The following is a 20,373-nucleotide window of genomic DNA, read 5'->3' on the forward strand; positions in this document are numbered from 1 at the left end:
ATCAGGTCCACCACATCCATGCTGATGAATGAAGTCCCATTTTTCTATATTGGGGTTTTCTGCAAAATAACCATTCCCAAGATTAAGGCTGTAGGTTTACTGTGGGGCACTTCAACCACCATTCAGATCAAGAGCTGCAATTCTACATCCTTCTAGCTTATTCTTGAATGAGCAGTGATGAAGGAGAGTGAGGAAAGAAATTGCAATGATATTTAAAATGAATTTTGAAGATGCAGAGCAGCTAGCATTGACGGAGTGGGCAGTGTCCATGGAAGTTTATGCCATAATAAATGTGTGTGTCTGTGCCACAAAATTCATCTTTGTTGTACTGCAATTTACTAACGCAGCTACCCCTCTGGAAATAGTTAACTTAATGGAACACTTCATTATTTACAACCTTTTCCAGTGATGTGATTTCTTCATCAAACACAGGGTTTAGGTATAATGCTTCCCTGAAGAATCCTTACTTTCCCTTATGGGTCTATACCTCCCTTACCTGATTCTTCCTTCCCCCCACTCATCGGTGATTCCATGATCTCCACTCCTTGGGGAGACTGCAGTGCAACGGTATGCACGAACACTCAGAAGTAATTCCTGCTATGCTCAGTGGAATTTAGTTCCAATAAGTGTGCTTAGGATTGGAGCCTGAGTTACTTCCATTTGTTGCACAGTATCTTGCCTGCAGTTGGCATTCCACCAATATTGCATCCGAGTAGCATTCCTTCTTGTGTCTCACTTCACACTGGGTGGTATCCAGGATCTGCATTTCATGGATGAAGAGACTCTGCCTGGGTAAAGTGCCTCCACCCGATTTCTGAGGAAAGGCCACCCTTTCCCCTGGACAGCTTGCCCCCTTCAGCGAGGTCCCCATGTACACTCTGGAGCTTACTAAAGCATTTGGAGAGACTCTTGCAGGGAGGAGAGGAGGAGAAGGTGTTTTTGGCAGCCAAGTTGCAAACATATGCAACTGGATCCAGCCCAGTCTGTTGTATTTCTCTATTATTTCACAAAAAGACAGAAAAATGATAGTTCCATGAGATGCCCCCTACCAGCTACACACAAAGCCCTCATTGGGCACAAAATTGTAAGAAGGCACAGGACTGAAAACTAGTATAAAAAGTTCTGATACAGAAATGTATGTTCACTGCCGTGTTTCTCTACTTAATTATGTACACTTGATAATTGGCAGTTTAATATGTGAATTGTACTGAAACATACTGAAAAGTCCTTTACTGCAGGTGATCAGAAAGTTATACCTGTAGCATTACATCTGTGAGGACCCGTTTATAGGCTTCTATATAGCCTGAAGTGGCTGATCCTGTCTAATCTTGGAAGCTAAGCAGGGTCAGGCCTGGTTAGAGTCTGGATGGACTGCTTGAGTCCTGCAGTGAGCAGGGGGCTGGACACGGTGGCCTTCTAGCCCCTTCCAGCTGTATGATTCTATGTCCAACAGAACATTGTAGACATCAAGCAATCTGCCAGACCCCCATTGCTGCAGCAGTGGTAAAATTAATGGTGGCTAGAGATAGAAGTATCACAGGGTAGAATTACCCTATTTGGTTAAAATAGTTCTCAAACCAGAACCCCAAGTTTGTTGCATTAAGAACACAGAATTCTTCCAAGAGTGAACTTCCAGAATTCTTCTAAGAGCAGGACAGGGCTGCTCTGCTCATGCATATCTCTATAGGAATAGAGAAATTCCAGAGAAACTTATTGTCTTGTTTGAGGACAATAGGATGGCACTATGGCTACAGTGATGTAAGAGTACGGTGCTTGCACTAGAATCATTGAACTAAACTGTCAGCAAAATCATGGGGATTACCCACCCCACCCATGTTTCATACACCTGAGGAATGAATTATGGGACAGGATAATATATTTCATGGTAGCATACAAATTTCACAATTTTAAATTGATTTTCTTGGTGAGAAAAAAGGCTTACAATTAGTCCAAGGTGGAGTTCAGAGCCAATTTTCATGGGGCAAGATGGCCACTAGCTAATTGGCTGTTGGGATAAAACCCAACTTATATGTGTGCGTAAAGGCTTTTTCCTTCCAGTGCCTTTTTGGGATTGTAGTTCTGTGAGATGCTTGGACAGGTCTAACAAAATGTGTGCCATTGACAGCATACTAAAGTAAGCTGAGTTCAATAGGACTTGTTTCTAAATATGTATGCATACTCTCTTCTGGCTACATATGATACACTTTTAAATTAAGCCTTTTTACTGACGGTCCGACTGCATGGATTCTCAATAGAAGAGTGCAAAGATATTCTCACAGTGGTTGGTTGGTTTGTTTCCTTTTACAGATGTCAGCTATTGAAAACATGGCCGAAAAGCTGGAGAGCTTTAGTGCTTTGAAACCAGAAGCTAGTGACCTCATACAGTCTGTCCCTTCCATGTTCAACTTCAGAGCCCCTCCCAGCACCTTGCCAGAGAATCTTCTGCGAAAGGGCAAAGAACGCTATACCTGCAGGTAACTCTCCAAGCCAATTACCTTCAACAGGATCCCCTAACGTTTCTCCTTTCTTGAAAGCAACTGCTGTTTATTTTGGAAATTACTCAAAATGGGATGATTAATAGGGATTATGGTGGGTCACTGACATTGTAAAAGCTTCTTTATTCAGAAAGACATGGACATAGTGTTTGATTTTGTGTTTGTTTGTAATTACAGGAGAAATTTGTCTACATTACCATGAATTTGATAAATGAGGCCAAAGCATTACATGCACAGGCCTGTTCCAGAATTTCCTCATCACCTCTATATTAATGCACGGTCCTTCCTTCATATTTTATTCTGATCATGAACTGCAAGACTGTTTTCCTCTTGGTCTTTCCTTTGATAATGCCAAAAAGGGAATTTTATAAGATCTGTGAATGATTAGGAGATGTGTTTTTAAAAATCAGAGTTGTCACTGCAAATATTTGGCTCAAATCAACATCTTCCTAAAGAAATCAATGAAAGTTTTGTCTCATAGTCAGATCAAACACAAAGACATCTGTGGTCTTTCAGGACCTAAGTGGAAGACTATTTCTTAGACTCAAATGAAGTCTTTTTGTTGACTTATAAATCTGATGAATTTAACACTTCATTATGGTACAAATTTGAATCTGAAAATTTGTCAGAATTTAACTAGTGTATGTTCTGGATACTGCTCTTGACAGGTTCCACAGTCTCATGTCTGGAACAATTTAAAGTCTCCCCTTTAATATTTTAAGTAGATGGAAGGATGAATGATTATGAACGTGCACACTCGTGTAACCTTGTAAAAGGAACAGTGCATGGGTGTATCTCTCAACAATGGCTCGGTTCCATCCCAGATATTTCCTTATTTTCAATAAAGGAGTGAAATTAACAAGACCAAAAGCTGCTTACGATCTGATCTAATGCAACTTGCATCTTCCTTGATTTGTACAAGACTAGGTGTACTATTTAAAATTATGAAAATAGCAAACAGGCCTATTCCTTTTCCGTTATAGTCTACTCCTTTCATTATGTTTGGACAGTTGTCAAGCGCTTGGCATTGGACTAGGTGCTACTGCTATGGTAGCAGTAAGAAGAAAGTTGAATTTCTTACTTAACATAAATAATAATAGGTGTATAGCCATTAGGGCTCTATGCAGGACATTTCTGAATTAATCCCTTACAGTGACCATCTTTATACCTCAGAAGCATCAACAGGCATGGAATAAATCTGGAGGTTGCTGATAGTACAACTTGTGTATTACAATTTTGCATTTTGCTATGCATCCTGCTTTTGTAGGCCTCTGTCAGACTCTGCCTCTTCTACACTATGGCATGGGCTGGTACCCCATAAATTAAGTTCCAGTTTCATTACTCATTTACTTTTCATCTTGATCTTCAGAAACACTATGGAAAAGGGGAAAAGTCTATCTATGTATTCTTCTAATAATTCCTAAAGAATTCCAGGATATTATCTAGGAATTTTCAGAAAAAGCCTTGCAAATAAATCCACCATTTTTTAATAGCTGAATAAAGAAAACCAAGTGGGAGTTTATATGTCAGAAATATATGCAATGGCAAAGACCAATTTTACTACCATTAGACAGACAGAAAGGAAAAGCCATTATTCAAAATAAAGATTCAGACAACTTACCCAAGTCCCATAAAGAGCCATGCTTCCTTGGGTGCAACTCATGCAAGTAATGCAAAGGGCCTTCTGTAGGCACTTTACCTTTGGCTTATGATTTATGGTCCATAAACTCAGAGTAGTGGGGGGAAGGGTTGGTACCATGCAAATTCATGGGTTAAAGCAACTTCCTTAAGGCAGCACATGGGTGAGGGAATAACTGAAGCAGAATTTGGTGTCCGAATGCTGCAGCATGACTTTTTTTACATTTTGGCTAGTGCTAGGGAGGGTACCATTTTGATCCAACTTCACATAGCATCTCTTGGGCCAGCACTATAGCATTCTTTAGCATGGCCAGTCCATCACAAGTTGGCTCTGTCGTCTTCATATGGCTCACAATTACTTTTAATAGTCAATGAATTTGTACTATTTTTCCTCTGATCCAGTAAATATCATCTGAATTCATGTGGGGCATATTCATAAAGTATATTCATGTGAATTTAACATGATGAAACAATTTCTGAATGGCTTTACTTAGTCAAAAAAGGAACATTCAAATCAAACCATTAAATCAGCCAGCATTATCTTGGTATCACATTCAGCAATTATAGTTTGGATGTATAATTTCTGGGAAATGTTCCTGAATTGGCAGAATTAGCTGCTGATTCTCTTTCAGGTTTCTTCTTCTTTTAATTTTTTTAAAGTCGCTTTTTTGTCCCGGCTGCATTTGCAGGATGCCAGAGTATGTGTCCGATCACTGGCGCATCAGTTGATCTGATCTTTCTGAAACCCTTGTCAGCTACTTTCACAGCACACCATTATGGAAACTTACCTTGATGGATTAGATCCCTCCAATTGTGTCTGCTTTGATCTTCCATAGATGGAATGATGCCACATTTGCTGACACTTTGAATAAGCGAAACAATTTAAAATGTGTTTCCATCAAGCTAAAATTCTACGCCTTTCGATAAAAGAGTGTTTTGTTTTGTTTTTGTCCCACAAGTCTTTAGCTGGGGAAATGACAAAGTTAATTAGGGTTGTATGTCTGGATGAATATTAAAATGAAAGTCTGTTTATGGGTACTGGCAAGTCCAGAAATCACCTTCATCCATAAAATTGAGATTCGATATATTTATTAAATCTGTTTTCAGACAGATTTAAGTACCAAATAAATTGTTCCATTCAAGATTGGTTTGAAGTTTGGGCTATGCCTATGATTTCTTTATGCAACTTGAAGAAAAACAAAAACGATCCTTATAAACCACTTTTTAATAACAGATACTGTGGCAAGATTTTCCCAAGATCCGCAAATCTTACCCGTCACCTGAGGACACACACTGGAGAGCAGCCTTACAGGTACAGGATGAATGGATTTTGGGGGTAGGAAGCACAGGACTCGTTATTTCAAGACATTTATCAACACTGCCTGCTAAGGTTGCTACTACAGCCTTTGACCACCAAAGAATTTGACTCATGACAATCAAATGAGGTTTTGGAACATAAAGCACAATTGGTAATACTTTGTAATATATACATGGAGAAAATTATCCCAGAGGTCTTCAAGATGACCTTTATGAAAGACAGTAAGAAGTCTCAGGCAGAGGAATGCTCTAAAACCTTATATAAGAATGGTTCCTTCTACCATTTATTGCTGAGCATACACAGTCTGGTGGACTGCAGATGAATTACAAATAGCTCCTATAAAACAGCATAATTTTAGCCTTCCTGATTATGTGAAATGCCAAGTACTGGTCCTTCCAGTCTGGCATCACAGCTAGATTGCTCAGCTATGAGAAAGGGCCAAATGGATGTGACATTAAATATGTATTTGCCATGAGCATGCAACATTCTTAAAAATGCTTACACTATAGGTGGGGTTTGTGTAATAAGTATCAGAATTCAAAAGGGATGAAAATAGAATTTCTTACCCATGTAAGCAGCAGGTTCAGGCAAAGGAATGTCTGTTAGATTGATAGCAATGGAGGAGAGGGCTAACTTTAGCTCCCCATTCTGTTCTAGAATGTAGAATGTAGTTCTGGACCAAGTGCAGAACTGCTTTATTGTGGCATGAGCAACAGTCTCTTTCAAAGATTGCTGAATGGAAGCAATTCCACCTTCCTTTGCTTTATCTTCCAAATTTGAATCAAGCACTGGCAAAACTTAATTAGCAACAGTGATGAGACTCTAAGTTTATTTGAAAATGGGATGCTCAAAATGTAATTTTGCATACAAATCTGGGTGTGGCACTTATTTATTCACCTTGCAAAAGTGTTCTGTGAAGTTTATTTCTCTTATCATAATTTATTTACAAAGTATGTTTAATTTCCACATGCATTTCTCATCTTCACAAGCATGCCTAGTTAATATTAATCCCCATGTCTGCAGTGCTTTTAACCCACTTTTCTGCTAAGTTCCATTGCACTTCTTGAGGGTTAACTGGGTGATCTCTTATGAATATGGCCCATGGGAACAATTAATATACTAAAATGAGAAAAGAATTTTAATTGTACAAAACAGAACTTTCTCGTAATGAATCAGTAGGAAGGAACTCAGCTCATGTTCTAACAAAGCAAGCATGAATTGGTACATTTTACGGCTTGCAAAGAAAGGAGAAAAAGCTCATTGTTTGGGATAGATTTTTCCTGAGCCCTGAATTTATTTGGGAAGTGGGCTTGCATGTAATTTAATTCATGTTTTAAGAGGTACTGGAAACATGTTATGCTGCTCCACCACATAACAGCCAGAAACAATTAGCAATGTAATGCATAATTTTTCCCCAGAATAATTGACTTAGCGCACAATGTAACAGACATGTTTTGAAGTTCAAGAGAAATAGACGATTGGGAGGAGGGGGGCGATGGTGATGAAGACGGTTGGCCAGCTGCCAGCCAGGGAATTTGGAATAGTTATAGTATGTCTTAGTAATGGCTTAAAGGGCAATACAGTAAAGGCTTCAGGGACTTCAAATCACTGCAGAGTATGAAAATTGATGCCTCTGGTACCAGAGTGATAGACTAAACTACTTGCATTGGCACCATATTAAAGATTTGGATTGTTTATTTCTGTGTTTGGTAAGATAACTGAATTTCCTCCAGGATTAGCAATTGAGCAAGCTAATTCCTCAAGAAAAGATTTTATCACACAGTGTAATTTTGAACTGGGAGGGAAGTGGCCTTTCTACCTTATTCGAGCCTTAGAAGCAAATTGTTTCATGTTTTCCTTCTTCTCAGAGTGCTTCATTGTACTGTATTGGCAATCACATTTAACAATAGGCTTGTGCTTCTCCATTTTTCACACTCTTCGCTGCAATACTTTTTACCATATAGGAATAGACTATCCTAAATTATGCAGTGCTCACTCTGAAAGGCTGCATTTCTTCCTATAAGTATAACTGAAAACCATTTTTTCGTGAGGCAAAGTGTCTCGGAGGTAGGGAGTACACAGCTGACTTGTGCTTCCTAATTCCCGAATTTCTACACATTCAGAATTGGCCTTGCTTGTCCTCCCAACTGGGGAAGTATGCAAACTCTTACGGGGAATGATGTCTGAGATGAATTCTGGACAACATGACAAAGCATAAGGAACAAGAAGTGCAATGTCAGTTGTGGTTTATAGTCCTGTTCATTAACATATTCAGAGCATCCTTTGGAGAACCCAAATTTACCATTACCCCTGCAATAATTCTATCTATTTTGATGATAATATGAAATCTTCTGCTGTACCAGAGGCAACATTGGATTCCTTCTTTATCATTAAGGTTTTATAATTAGGGTTTTCAGTTATGGTTTTATACTTGAGATTTTCAAAGCAAAATCTACACAAGTTGTTTTGATGGATCGATACATGTTAAGGAGATTACAGTGCCCTTTCTAAACAGAGACAAAGGGTCAAACACAATAAATAAAAGCTATTGTGTTAGTAGTGGATAAAATGCAAATCACATGCATAAAAACAATATAAATATTTCAGAGAGATCTTTGTGATGTCTGGACCACTAACCAATGCCACACATGTGGACTTCTGCTCATGCAACAAACCTGCTATGTAGGGTTCCCTAATGCACTGAAGCAGATATGGGAGAGATGCGGTCCACAAAGGGCAGGGAATCCATCCTATTCACATGACACATCCTGCTTGCAGGTGGACACTGTTAGATAAATCCTAACTGCTTAGAAGATATTCTTTTTACAGGTATCCATCAGTTATTCAGCCATAGGATGGTATCCCACTAACAAGATCTACTGCAGTGATGGTTAGCAGAATAAAACATGACTCTGAGTTATTCTGTCAAGGAATTCTTGTACATTGTTGGTATAAACCCATAAAAATGACATATGTTTTAAAAAGATAAGAGTTGCAGTTCATAAGAGCTTTTTAGTGTCTCTGAGAAAAATGTTACCAATTTATGTCCTTGTTATATTTACATATTACTTCAATATTTGATATTTGTTTCAGGTGCAAATACTGTGACAGGTCCTTTAGCATATCATCTAACCTGCAGAGACATGTTCGTAACATTCACAATAAGGAGAAGCCCTTCAAATGTCATTTATGTGACAGGTGCTTTGGTCAACAAACCAATTTAGACAGACATCTAAAAAAGCATGAGAATGGCAACATGTCTGGTATGTAGCTATCTTTCCTTTGCATAACAAAATATTCTGCGGAATTAATGAAATCTTCTGGAAGACTGTTGTACAATCCTGCCATTCTCATGACACTGTAGTTCATGCTTTCCTTCCCAGGATAATTACCATAATCTTCCTGTGAGAGCAGAATACCATAGTCTGAACTCTATCCTCTTAAGTAATCATAACCATAACCTTAAATGGATATCAGAAGTCAAAAGCCTATCATTCATTTTTGACCTATTATTTTGTTATGGTTAAATTCTTAGTAAGAGCTATCGGCCTACCAATTCAGTTGATTAGATAGAGTTTGACACAGACTGAGTTGCCCTTCCCTTCCCTTCCCTTCCCTTCCCTTCCCTTCCCTTCCCTTCCCTTCCCTTAAGGTAAGAAACTGGACACTTAACTTGCATTCATGCTCCAAAAGCTTGCAGTCACAACACACACTGATTTCTGTAAACATGGGTGGGATTTGCACATCATACTTTTGTTCTCAAAATCAGTGATGACTCTACTTGAGAGAGCTTGCATTTGACCAGGGACTAGCTACTTCCTCACCCATCCCAATTCAATTCTTGCTCATTTGAGCTCAGATGCAAACTGATTAGCTTTTACAATCACTTAGAAGCCAGTGTATAATGCCACTGTTTCTCTCGCCCCCTCCCCAACCATGGGTATTGATCATGCTGCAAGAAATGCTGTCTTCACCTGACCCACCTCTTCTGCTTACCCTCTTGGTAACAGCCATATTGTTATGGAGGTGTTCCATTGGAAAGTTTTAATTGACTTGAGGAGACTTGGTATTTGAGAACCTCTGCATTAGTTATTGCTTTAAGCAGGCTAAAGCAGTTTTTATTCAATGTGCTTATTTGACCTTTCTTATTGCTTGTTTTGATGATTCCTATATTCAACACACACTGCCATGATTTAGTATGTCATCCTGTTAATTGCAGTGGTACCTAAATAGGCTTAACTGATGTTTTACTCTGCAGTGGTAAATAAATGCCATCCAATTTTGTGACATGGCGCATTGTTTAGGCAACATTTTGTTATTTTAATTTAATACATATATTTATTAAACTCATTTCTAAAGTGTTCTTTATCATTATGGATACCAGGACAGTGTACAAAGGGTATGATTAGAATTAACCATGCCAAGATAAATAACGTAATAACCTATATAGTATAGGATATAATACATAACCTATATAATGAAATAATTCAAAGGTGGCTGAAATAGTAGAACAGACTCATCTCATAATTAACTTAAAATGTCTGGATATATATATATATATTTTACATGGCACAAAAAGGATTGTAGTGTACCCCTTTGAGCAGCCTGCAGAACAGGCTGTCTTTCTGGGAAAAGTCTTAATGGATACATAAACTCATGGGGCAAAACAAGGTAGCATTTTTTCTGGCCCCTCCAGCCCTTTGCTGTCTGTATACAGCAGCTTACTCTGGATTGATTATATTAGACTACCCACTAACTGTAGTTTTTTGGCAGTGCACAGGTAAATTAAAACAAACAACAATAAAAATAGCACTCTACTGAAGCCAAATTAAAAACAGGATCAAAGGGTTAAAAACAATGCAGCACATAAAGTCAAAGTAGCAAAATGAAACAGGGTGAAGATCTAAAAGTACCAAAAGCAGTTTTTAAAATATCTGGGTGAATAAAAAGGTCTTCACTTGATGCCAAAAAGACCACAATGTGGGCTCCAGGTGGGTCTTGCTTCAGAAGATATTCTATGGATCCATTCTACAGGGTGAAAGGCCTTCACTCTTGTTGCCATATGCCTTGGGGTCATTCAGCAGGGGCTTCTGAAGGAGGGCATCAGATGATATCTTTAGGTTTTGGGTAGAAACAAGCTGTTCATAATGGGATAAAAACTTTTCCATGTTAAAAGCCTCAAAATAGCAAAAACAAACTGTTAGCCTTACACTCCTTACTCTTCCAAAATTTAGTAGGTCATGGTTATGTTGTTATCAACTCCCCAAAATGCTGATGCTATTGGGCAATTTAGAAATTAAATAAATACATGCATAAAATTACTTTCTTCTTAAAAGTGTAATTGTAATCCATTTTAGCCTTCAGTATCAGTTTAACTAGAACATAAAGATGTGTGATAAACACCACAGAGGTTATTTCTGGACTTAGATCATTCGTACGTTACATATACTCTGAAACCCACGGGTGGAATTTCTATGCACACATATACTCTAAAGCAAGTTGCAGCTGGCCGAACAACATTGCCAGCATCCCTGCATTAGACAAGCAAGTAAAAGAATATTAATAGATGGTTTGACTGAATATGATAAATAATAAATGTTTGCTTTTCTATAAAGGTACTGCTACATCTTCACCTCACTCGGAACTTGAAAGCACAGGAGCTATCCTAGATGACAAGGAGGACTCGTACTTTACAGAAATTCGGAATTTCATTGGGAATAGCAATCACAACAATTCAGAAGAAAGGTGACTACTTCTCTGTGTTGCTTGACTTAATTAATTGTAATGTCTTTGTTGCTATGGTGTTATTTTTCAGCTGTTTTCCAAAATGAATGGGTAAGAATCAAGAGATGCTCTTGTTAAAGCCAGCAGAATTTAATTGCAGACAATTGTAGACTTCACTTAGACTTGATTACATAACATTTTATCTAGATTTTCTTTTGCATAGAAGAAATACATGTTTGCACTTCCACTATAACCTTGTATACCAACTTAGTTTTTGCCCAAAATATTTTATCCATTCTTCTTTTACAGTTTTTAAATAAGCAAAGAAACTAAACCCATGTTCTCTTTAATATTTTCTGTGTTGCTGAAGCAGTGTACTCCAATAATATAGTCAGAAAATGCCTTTTTTAAAAAGGCTTGGATCTCCTAACAATTAGGAAAATAAAATGTGCTGATCTTAACTTAGTGTAACCAGGTCAAAACTGTATTAAATTCAAAATCCAAATCTGCTTTGTTTTGATTTGACTTTTACCAGAAATGTCCCATGCATAAACATATTTAAACTATTTAAATATGTAGCTGACCAAGTCCAGAGAATTTTATAGATCCTACAAATGATGAGGAACTGAGACTGAAATCACGAATCCCAACAAAATGTGCTTATTGTGAATGTCTAAGCCTCTTAATACTGCTTTTCTCCAGGGATAGATGCCACAATTTATTTTCACATAGGATGCACAAGGATCCAATCCAAGAGCTAGACACTACAGTGTACTGTGTATGGGCCATGCTATATGTACAAAGGGTCACACGGCTGCTCTATAAAGACAGACCTTAACTCCCAAAAGCCCTGTGAAATAGCAGTCTAGAACACATTTCCATCTGTAAATCTACTAATTAGGAAGGCAGAGGCTCCAACTTGATAGAGGCAATCTTTAATCATGGTGTATGATCCTGAAGATGACTTCTAGGTGTCACTAGGGTCACTGCTTAAGAAAACAAAACAATGCCACTTTAATAAGATATTGTCCAGTCTAAAAACCAAAATCCCTGAACTGAATACTGCCCAGAAAACCCAACTAGGACGAAGCACTGGCTCCCTTGGTGGTTTCAGGACAGGTGGTCTAGAAATCCCATAAATTAATCAAGAAACATTAGGGGATTAGAACGCACCACTGATGTTAAGAATATTTCCATTAACATAATTACAAATAAAAATTACTCATCCTCTTTGCAAATATTGCTGTAAAAATTTTTGCATCTTGGTTAATCAACGATATAGGTTGATAGGCTCCAGAATCTGTCAAATTTTTCTTGAGTTTTGTCATTAAAACTATTGAGGATTCCCAAGATGCTGGCATCTTACTCCTTCCAATATTTTATTAAACAAAGATTTTAATTTTGGAATCAACATCTTTTAAAAGGTTTTACCATGCTCTGGGCCTATACGATCTATCCCAAGCATTTTTCCAACTTTTAGGTTATCAATAATATCTTTTATCTCCTCCTCTCTAACAGATTATTCCATCAACTCCTTATGCATTTGCTGTAATTTTCCCCCAATACCAGGAATACTCTCTTAATAGCTCAAGTCCATTATAATAGCTCAACAAAAGAGTGACCATATTCACCCTAGTGCTGTGCAGTATGAACTGCTATTAAGAAACAGAACCCATGCATATGGAATATTCCTACAATTATTGTCGTATCAGATTCTAAATCAAATCATGGTTTGTGTTCATTTGCTCTTTTTCACTTTGGTTTTGCAGAAATATTACATTGAGGGTACGCATAATCTTTCCTCAGAAGTGTATACTTCCACAAGATTATGTAACAGGCATGGACATCACCCCTGCTCTGCATCTCAGGGTGATGTTCCTGCGTTCTCCCTGCATCTTACCTGACCTCACCTGTGAGCTGGGAAATGACTCATTTGTTCACTTTTAAGTTAATGTCAGGAGCCTGTGCTAGAGGGAACAGGAAAACCATCTGCGCAGCCCCAGTCTCACACCACTTGCTCATTTCTTTATGGGGAAGGCTACCAAATGGGGGACTTGGCAGGCTGCAAGGATACCTGCTGTAGGGATGTTGAAAGCTGGCCTTGCTGCTTTTTCCAGGCCACATCCTGTTTGCTTTGCAGCCACTCTTAACTGAGCTCAATGGACTCTTACCCCCAGTTTAATGTACTGACTTCCCTTGACTGGGTCTCAGCCACCTGTGTTGTGAGGAACCGGACAGTAGCGCTAGATGGGGCAGGCATGCACCCATTGAAATGGATGGCATGCACCCACTATGAAATGGAGGATCCTGGTTCTACAACTACCATCTATTACTTCTTTGCCTCAGGAGGAGACATTCCCAGTTAAACATGAGGACATTCCCCCAACTTCTGTGTTTAATCTACTGACCCCCTGCCCCATCCTAAGCCTTGAGAGGAACTGAAAGGAAGGATAGGTAGGTCAGACATGACAGGACAGCTGGGTTGCTGATCTCTGAATGATGTCATGCCTGGAACCCATTGGAGAGTGTACTTGCCCCACATGGTCCCCATGAGCAGATGCTATGTAGCAGGTGAACATGCAGTGAAAAATGCTGCCAGCTTCCGTCTTTCAGAAGCTTGTGTTCCATAATCTAGGACAAAAATTGCCTACTGCTTCTGTCACTTTTTCATGCCTGTCACTCATTTTATGCCAGGGTCAAAACTGGTAGGCTTATATTCATGAAGGCAGATGTTTATATATGGCATACATATTCAGCTTTTATTCTTGCCTGATAACTATGGGTTACTTTTCACATCTGGTCTCAACATGTCCTCAGATAGGACATCTCCAAGAAGAAGAGGCTGATGGGTCATCCAGTGTTTCCTTTCAAAATTCAGTACTTTAGACTACTTTTGATAGATATTTCATACCTGGCAAATTACCACACGTGAAAAATGTAATTAGAAAATAAGTTTCTTAATCATATATTGGTCTAAATCCAAGTACTTTTCACTTTATACAGTCTTCATCTTGTATAGTTTGCAATCTGGCAATGCTGGTTTAAGGCTAATATGGCCTTCTTATGGCCATCTAAGAGGTATTATCAGGACACCATGTTAAAAGATGCCAAAGATGCCCAACAGTGTGATGGTGACGAGTTCAATTTTCTTAAGATCATTGTAAATACAGGGCTTTCTTGATCTTATTTTCAAGATTATTTCCTTATGTTTAATGAAACCTATAGTCCTTAATGATAATTAGTTGATTTCCATTTCTTTTTTTCTTCTTGCAATATAAATGAACATAGACATGTTGACTAACGTAGACACAAACTTTTTCAAAAGATAATTGTTTGTGGGCAATGCTGCATGGTTGGGACTATGATGGGATAATTTCTAGTGTGGTTTCATTCTATTTAGCCAAATAGACAATTTATTGGAAAATCTAAAAGCAGCCAGATGAGAAATGAGATTCCCTTGTATTTAGAAAGGGGTAATTTGGCTCCAGGGAATGGGTTGGGCAGGCCTGGCAGCTTCCGGTAAACTAGAACATTTGGTTACAAGTTTGAGTTAAAATGTTATAATGTTATAATGCAGGCAAGTCAATCAATGCTTATCTACAGTTAAAATTATAGAGAGTGATTCATGCAACCAAACGGGACTAAATTCCTGGTGTACAGTACGAAACAATGTCAATGATTTATTTGATTGTTTCTCTACCACAAAAGCCACAATCCATTATGGCATTAAGTGTGCTTAAGCCCACTGAAGCCTTGGAGCAAGTGTTTCTAATGCACTTCAGTGCCCCAGCACAATACACACTGGCCAAATTACTGTGCGGCCAAGAACTGGGTAAAGGTCCTTCCTGTAAATGGAATGACCATGTGGTATATATTATTTGGCTTATTTATGAGGTTTGCCTTGCCCCCTTCCTTCAAGGACTTCAGATTAAAACAAAGCCCCTGGAAGGTGGGCTCTCTGCTACTGGCCAATTCTGCGATGCATTAGGCAGCTCTCTGCTGACAGTTGTCACACATCTTCCTCTGGAATAAAGTGCAGTGGGAGATAGCTGATGGTGTGAATAATTTAGGCTAGTGGTAAATGCTACGCTCTAGAATAATGACATGTGGCAACCTAAAACGAAGGCTATAGTATTGAGAAAAGCTGTCTTCACAATCTGATCAGGCTGTGGATTGAATTTCAAAGAAGGACTGGTAGCTTAATGGATTAAGATGGAGCAGTATTGATTTTAATTGTGGCAAAATAATGACTCATGGGATGGTCAATGCAAAACAAAGTACAGAAAGCAAAGCTCCTATTTCTGCAACTACTCACAGTGGGGACTGTCTATATTTCTGTCTTTTAAAGAATGAATGGAGGCCACTTTAAGGATGAAAAGACTCTGGTAGCAAGCCAGAACTCAGATTTGTTGGAAGACGAAGAAGCAGAAGATGAAGTAATGATGGATGAGGAAGATGAAGAAAGTGAGATGGCAGCGGGCAAGCCAATTAAGGAACTTGCAACAGGCAATGTATCTGAAGAAGCAGCTGAGGGTGATTATGAAGAAGCAAATGCTTTGGAAATGAATTGCAAGTCTTCTCCTGGCAGGTAGGTACATGTCTCAGTGATATAACCAAACCTTGGAAAAGGTAGAGCATTAATTTTAAGAAGTTGCCTTTTTATTTTTTTAAAGCAATGCAACATACTTTGAATTTTGCCCAGTGTGTATTACAAATATCAGGATTAATTGTATAAAAAGTTATAATAATGTCAAAATCACCAATGACCTATCAGTATGCTTATCTTGTACCTTTTCATAGGTATAAAGAGGACGAGTTTAATAAAACTGGACTTTCTGCTTTGGATCATATAAGGCACTTCACTGATAGCCTCAAAGTGAGGAAAATAGAAGAAAGCCAGTTCAGTGAAGCTGAATTGGCAACGTTCAGTACTTCCCATCTGCCAGAAGAGTTAAAGCAGCCATTGCATCGCAAGTCCAAATCCCAGGTAAAATCTGTTTTCTCCTTGGAGGATGCAAATTACAGCAGCTGCTGATATGCAGTTAACAAATTTCCAACAGTCGAAATCCAACTGTCCAGAAGACTTGGCCATAGGGGTGATTAACCATATAGCCCATATAGTTTTATAGCCCATGATAAATGGGCAAGGGATGCATCTAGCAGCCTGGAGAAATATAACAATGGATACCTCTGACCTGCAGTTCATATGCTGCCCCTGCTTTGCCCCTTAACAATGGTTCTGCATTATATTAGCACCAATATTCACCTTGTTGGCCATCAACCAGGGTTTGAAACCATCAAGAAACCATCCTTGTAATTAAGCAATGAGACTCCTTTGGTCATTTCAAGTGAAACACCTCTCGGGCAGAAACACTGCCTTTGGCATAAGCGCTGATGTGATGCTTGAACTTAGTTAGGGTAGATGGGGAAGATTTGTGCCAGGGAATGGAACACTATGGGAAAGAGAATGTGACATTGTATGTGCTATTCCATTCTCATAGAAACAGTGAGGGGAGATCCCCTGTTGTGTCTGCATTGGCTCTGGTAATTCAGACGTACAGGTTATGATGGAGTCAGAGCAGCTAGGTGTCCTGAAGACTGTCCATATGTAACCTGAAGCCACACGCCTCGATTGAAGCTCATTTGGCCAGCTCTTGTTGCAGTTGGAGATGTTTAATGTCCCACACAGTCGTATCAACAGTGCTGCTCACTTTCTTTCTTTGTAGGAGATTGACAATACTATTTTCCAGTTTGTTTAGTTTCACAAAGTTAGGAATGTGCCACGAGGTTCTGTTTGGACACACTGAATTCCTTGGGAAACCTCTTACTGACTTTAACAAGAGGCCACCAACAGAACATTTCATCCAATTCGGTTTTGAAATCAGTGAATTGTTATACATGGTATTTTTTACACAGCAGTAATGTTTCTGACTAGTGCGATATATCTCAAATGTGTGAAGGATTGCCAGTTTAGGCCTTAGCAGCTGAACAGTTGCCGTTTTCCTCATTTGAGTGGCTCCGTGGAAGCTCACCATCTTTTCTAGTAGGGTAGGACTAGAGAAGGTGAAATGCCTTTGCCTGTCCCAAGCCTGCCTTTGCTGCTGCCTCTCTCCCCATGTGATCATCTGTTCTTTGCAACCAGACCTTAGTGGAATGGACCAGACAGAGGCTGTTAATTTTCAGAGCAGCTTTTACAGGGCCTGAGAAAATGCAGAAGAGAAGGAGCGAGGTATTTAGAAGTCTTAGTCCATGTGTTAGGGGAGTCATGCATAGTCCTTTGGATCTCACTACAGTATTGGAGGCCTAGAAAGCCAAAAAAGAAGGAAAGAAAGAAAGAGACAAAAAGGCATTTAGAAGTTCAAAAGGTTTAAGAAACAGAGCCTGAGAGGAGGGGCAACCTTAGTCACACGAATTCATAAACCTTGTGGAAGATTGCTTTTTGCTACTTAACATGGGTGGGTTCTGAGGTGATTCCCAATGCATGGATAGGCTCTTCAATGATAGAACCAAGGATTTAAGCAATATTGCTGAGTATCTGATTTCAGCTTCTTTTTTCCCTTTGACCATAGGCCTATGCTATGATGCTTTCACTCTCTGACAAAGACTCTCTCCACTCTGCATCCCATAATTCGTCCAGCATGTGGCACAACATGGCAAGAGCTGCTGCAGAATCTGGGACCATCCAATCCATTAGTCATGTATGACACCATTAAATGCAACTGGATTCGGACCAAGTCCAAACTAGCAACCCAGCTCTTTGCTAGAAGACTATTTAAAAGACTGCAGAGCAGAATGCCTTAGAAATCGACAGGTCACATTTAAAGTCAGGTGACCTTAAACTGAATGATTTGAAAGAAGAAGAAGAAAAAAACTATTTATTCTCAATATTTTGTTTTGCACAGCGAAGGCAGCTGCTGACATTTTGAGGATCAATACGACTTTCAAAATACATGGATCAAATAGACCTTAATGGGGAAAATGTGTCTTCCACTCCACCTGCTTGGAGAGGGACTTATGAGTTCAGACCTATATTGCTAAATACATGAGCACTCCATTGAACTAAAACAGAATTATTTTCCTTTTTTCTTTGGTTTGTATGTTTAGGGTTTTTTTGTTTTTTTGGGTTTTTTCTGTATAGAGTAATTGGAGGCAGGATTAGGAACAGTTGCTATTCTGTACAAATCCTCTTCATTTCTGTTTTATGCATTTGTAACCATCAAAAGAAGATGAAGCAGTTTCCTTGAATGTACATCAGCCATTAACCTAGAGCCTAATGACAAGGAATATCTTGCTCTCTCCTTAACTTTTGCCTTCTGAACTGCATTGTAAAAATAAAAAATAGTGAACCACATGAGACAATAATGTAAGATGTCTGTGTATATTGTAAAAAAAAAAGAAGAACTGGGAGAGTTCAGCAATCCAAGGAGTTGGGTCTTCAGCAAATTTCTTGCAAAAGGCTCAGCCTCATCAACATACCACTATATTTCAATGTTTCCCTGATCAATGTAATGGCATTTTAATTTTAGACAATCATCACTGTTTTGTTTATTTGTTTTATTTTGTTGGTGTTGTTCATTTGTTGCTCTTGATTTCTTTCTTTTTTGGTGTTGCGTGTACCATGTATTTATTTGTTTGCAAACAATTGTTTGTGGATTAAGTAAAAAAAAAAAAGCACTCTTGCTAAATGTAGCACTGTTCGTATGAAATTAATAGCACTGTTCCAGTCCCCCCGTTGTTTTCTGGGCACCCATGAACTTCAAAAGAAAAAAGGGAGGCTAGCTGATCTGCATATATGAGTGTGCATACAGTGTTTGAAAAGAAAATCTTACATTCCTCTTTTACTATGTTTTTTTTTTCATTTTACTGAAGCTAAATAATGAATAGAGGTGATTTAGAGATTTTTTTCGTAATACAGCAAAATGATTCAAATGTATAAAGCATTCTAATTTTTCTTCATGAAAGCATGATTCTTCTGATTAAAAAAAAGAAAAAGAAAACTGTACCCAATATTTTATGCTGGTTGTCTGCGAGCTTGTGTGATGTTACGTTCATGTTAATCCTATTTGTAAAATGAAGTGTTCCAAACTTATGTTTAAAAAGAAAAACCCCAATAAATAATGAATTGTATTCAGTTATTTTGGGGGCAGGGGAAGGGAGGGGGCGGGTATCTTGCCCTTTTGGTGAGGGACCAGATTTTATTTTCCTTTTGTTTATTATCTCATTTTGAAATAACCAGCAAGTCGAGGTACTTTCTTTAAATGCTTTGTACAATGTAACTGTTATGCATTTCAGTACATTACTATGGGAGGATCAAATTTAAAAAATAAAGGATTACAAAAACGAAAGCATCATTTTCATGGCATTTTGGAGGGTTTTGTGCTATAGGATGGATCAGCCAACAAGCTTCATTTTTCAGCAACGTTTTGGCAGGACATTTCCCTGGCTGGTAAAAATAACAATTCAGTACAGAAACGCTGCTTTTGTATACACACCCATACATGTACACACCATAATTACTTTAGCCCCCAAATACTCCTGTTAGAGCCATCAACAGGTTGAGTACATTTGCGCAATGTCCATGGATGCTACACCTAAGGTTTAGCAGTTACATGTGGTCTACTTACATGTGTATTGTTTGGCTGCACTAAAGGGAGTGAGCCAGTGACTGGGTCTCCAAAATGCTGCTTGGGCACTCGGTGGAGCAGCTGTGACTGGCCCACACAGGTTCAGCAAGAGCAGCAAAAAAGGTCCTGCTGCCCTTGCCAAGGGGATTGCTCAGTGCTTCCATGTACCTGATGTCGACTGGTTCCCTAGGTTCAAATGATATGCAACCCATGGGTTGCCCATACACAAGCTGTCTGGGTTCACATACAAGACAAACAACCATGGTTAGTTGCCCACAATGTGTCATGTGAACCCAATTAGACACATGCCCAGCCCTTGTTACTGTGGGTAACTTTCAACACAGGCGTTTTCATTCCTACCATCTATTAGCCCTACCCAGTAACTGTAGGATCTATCTTGGTGGCAGGGAGAGGGGGGGCCTTTGTATGACCCAGTCAGTACCTGATCTTCAGACATACTCTGTCTTTGAATGGGATAATGCCAATGGCTAATAGCCATTGATAGCCCTATCTTCCATTAGGTGGTGGTCATTTAAATAATCTTAGCTATTGGCCATCACATTCTGTAGCAAGT

General features: G+C 38.8%; 1 protein-coding gene across 11 annotated transcripts in view; it reads left to right on the plus strand.

Moving 5' to 3' along the window:
- MECOM (MDS1 and EVI1 complex locus) overlaps window positions 1–19,520 on the plus strand; it is a 522,613-nt gene extending 503,093 nt beyond the window's left edge. For all 11 annotated transcript variants that reach the window (XM_044434483.1, XM_044434485.1, XM_044434486.1 and 8 more), the window contains 7 exons: window positions 2,308–2,474; window positions 5,368–5,445; window positions 8,545–8,714; window positions 11,067–11,196; window positions 15,524–15,763; window positions 15,976–16,162; window positions 17,745–19,520. In XM_044434483.1, coding sequence (XP_044290418.1) covers window positions 2,308–2,474; window positions 5,368–5,445; window positions 8,545–8,714; window positions 11,067–11,196; window positions 15,524–15,763; window positions 15,976–16,162; window positions 17,745–17,879 — 1,107 coding nt within the window. In that variant the 3' untranslated portion in view covers window positions 17,880–19,520. The remainder of the gene's footprint in view (window positions 1–2,307; window positions 2,475–5,367; window positions 5,446–8,544; window positions 8,715–11,066; window positions 11,197–15,523; window positions 15,764–15,975; window positions 16,163–17,744) is intronic.
- The last annotated feature ends 853 nt before the right edge of the window (window positions 19,521–20,373 follow it).

The sequence above is a fragment of the Varanus komodoensis genome, unplaced genomic scaffold (assembly GCF_004798865.1).
Source record: "Varanus komodoensis strain SLA01 unplaced genomic scaffold, ASM479886v1 scaffold28, whole genome shotgun sequence".
Classification (NCBI taxonomy): domain Eukaryota; kingdom Metazoa; phylum Chordata; class Lepidosauria; order Squamata; family Varanidae; genus Varanus; species Varanus komodoensis.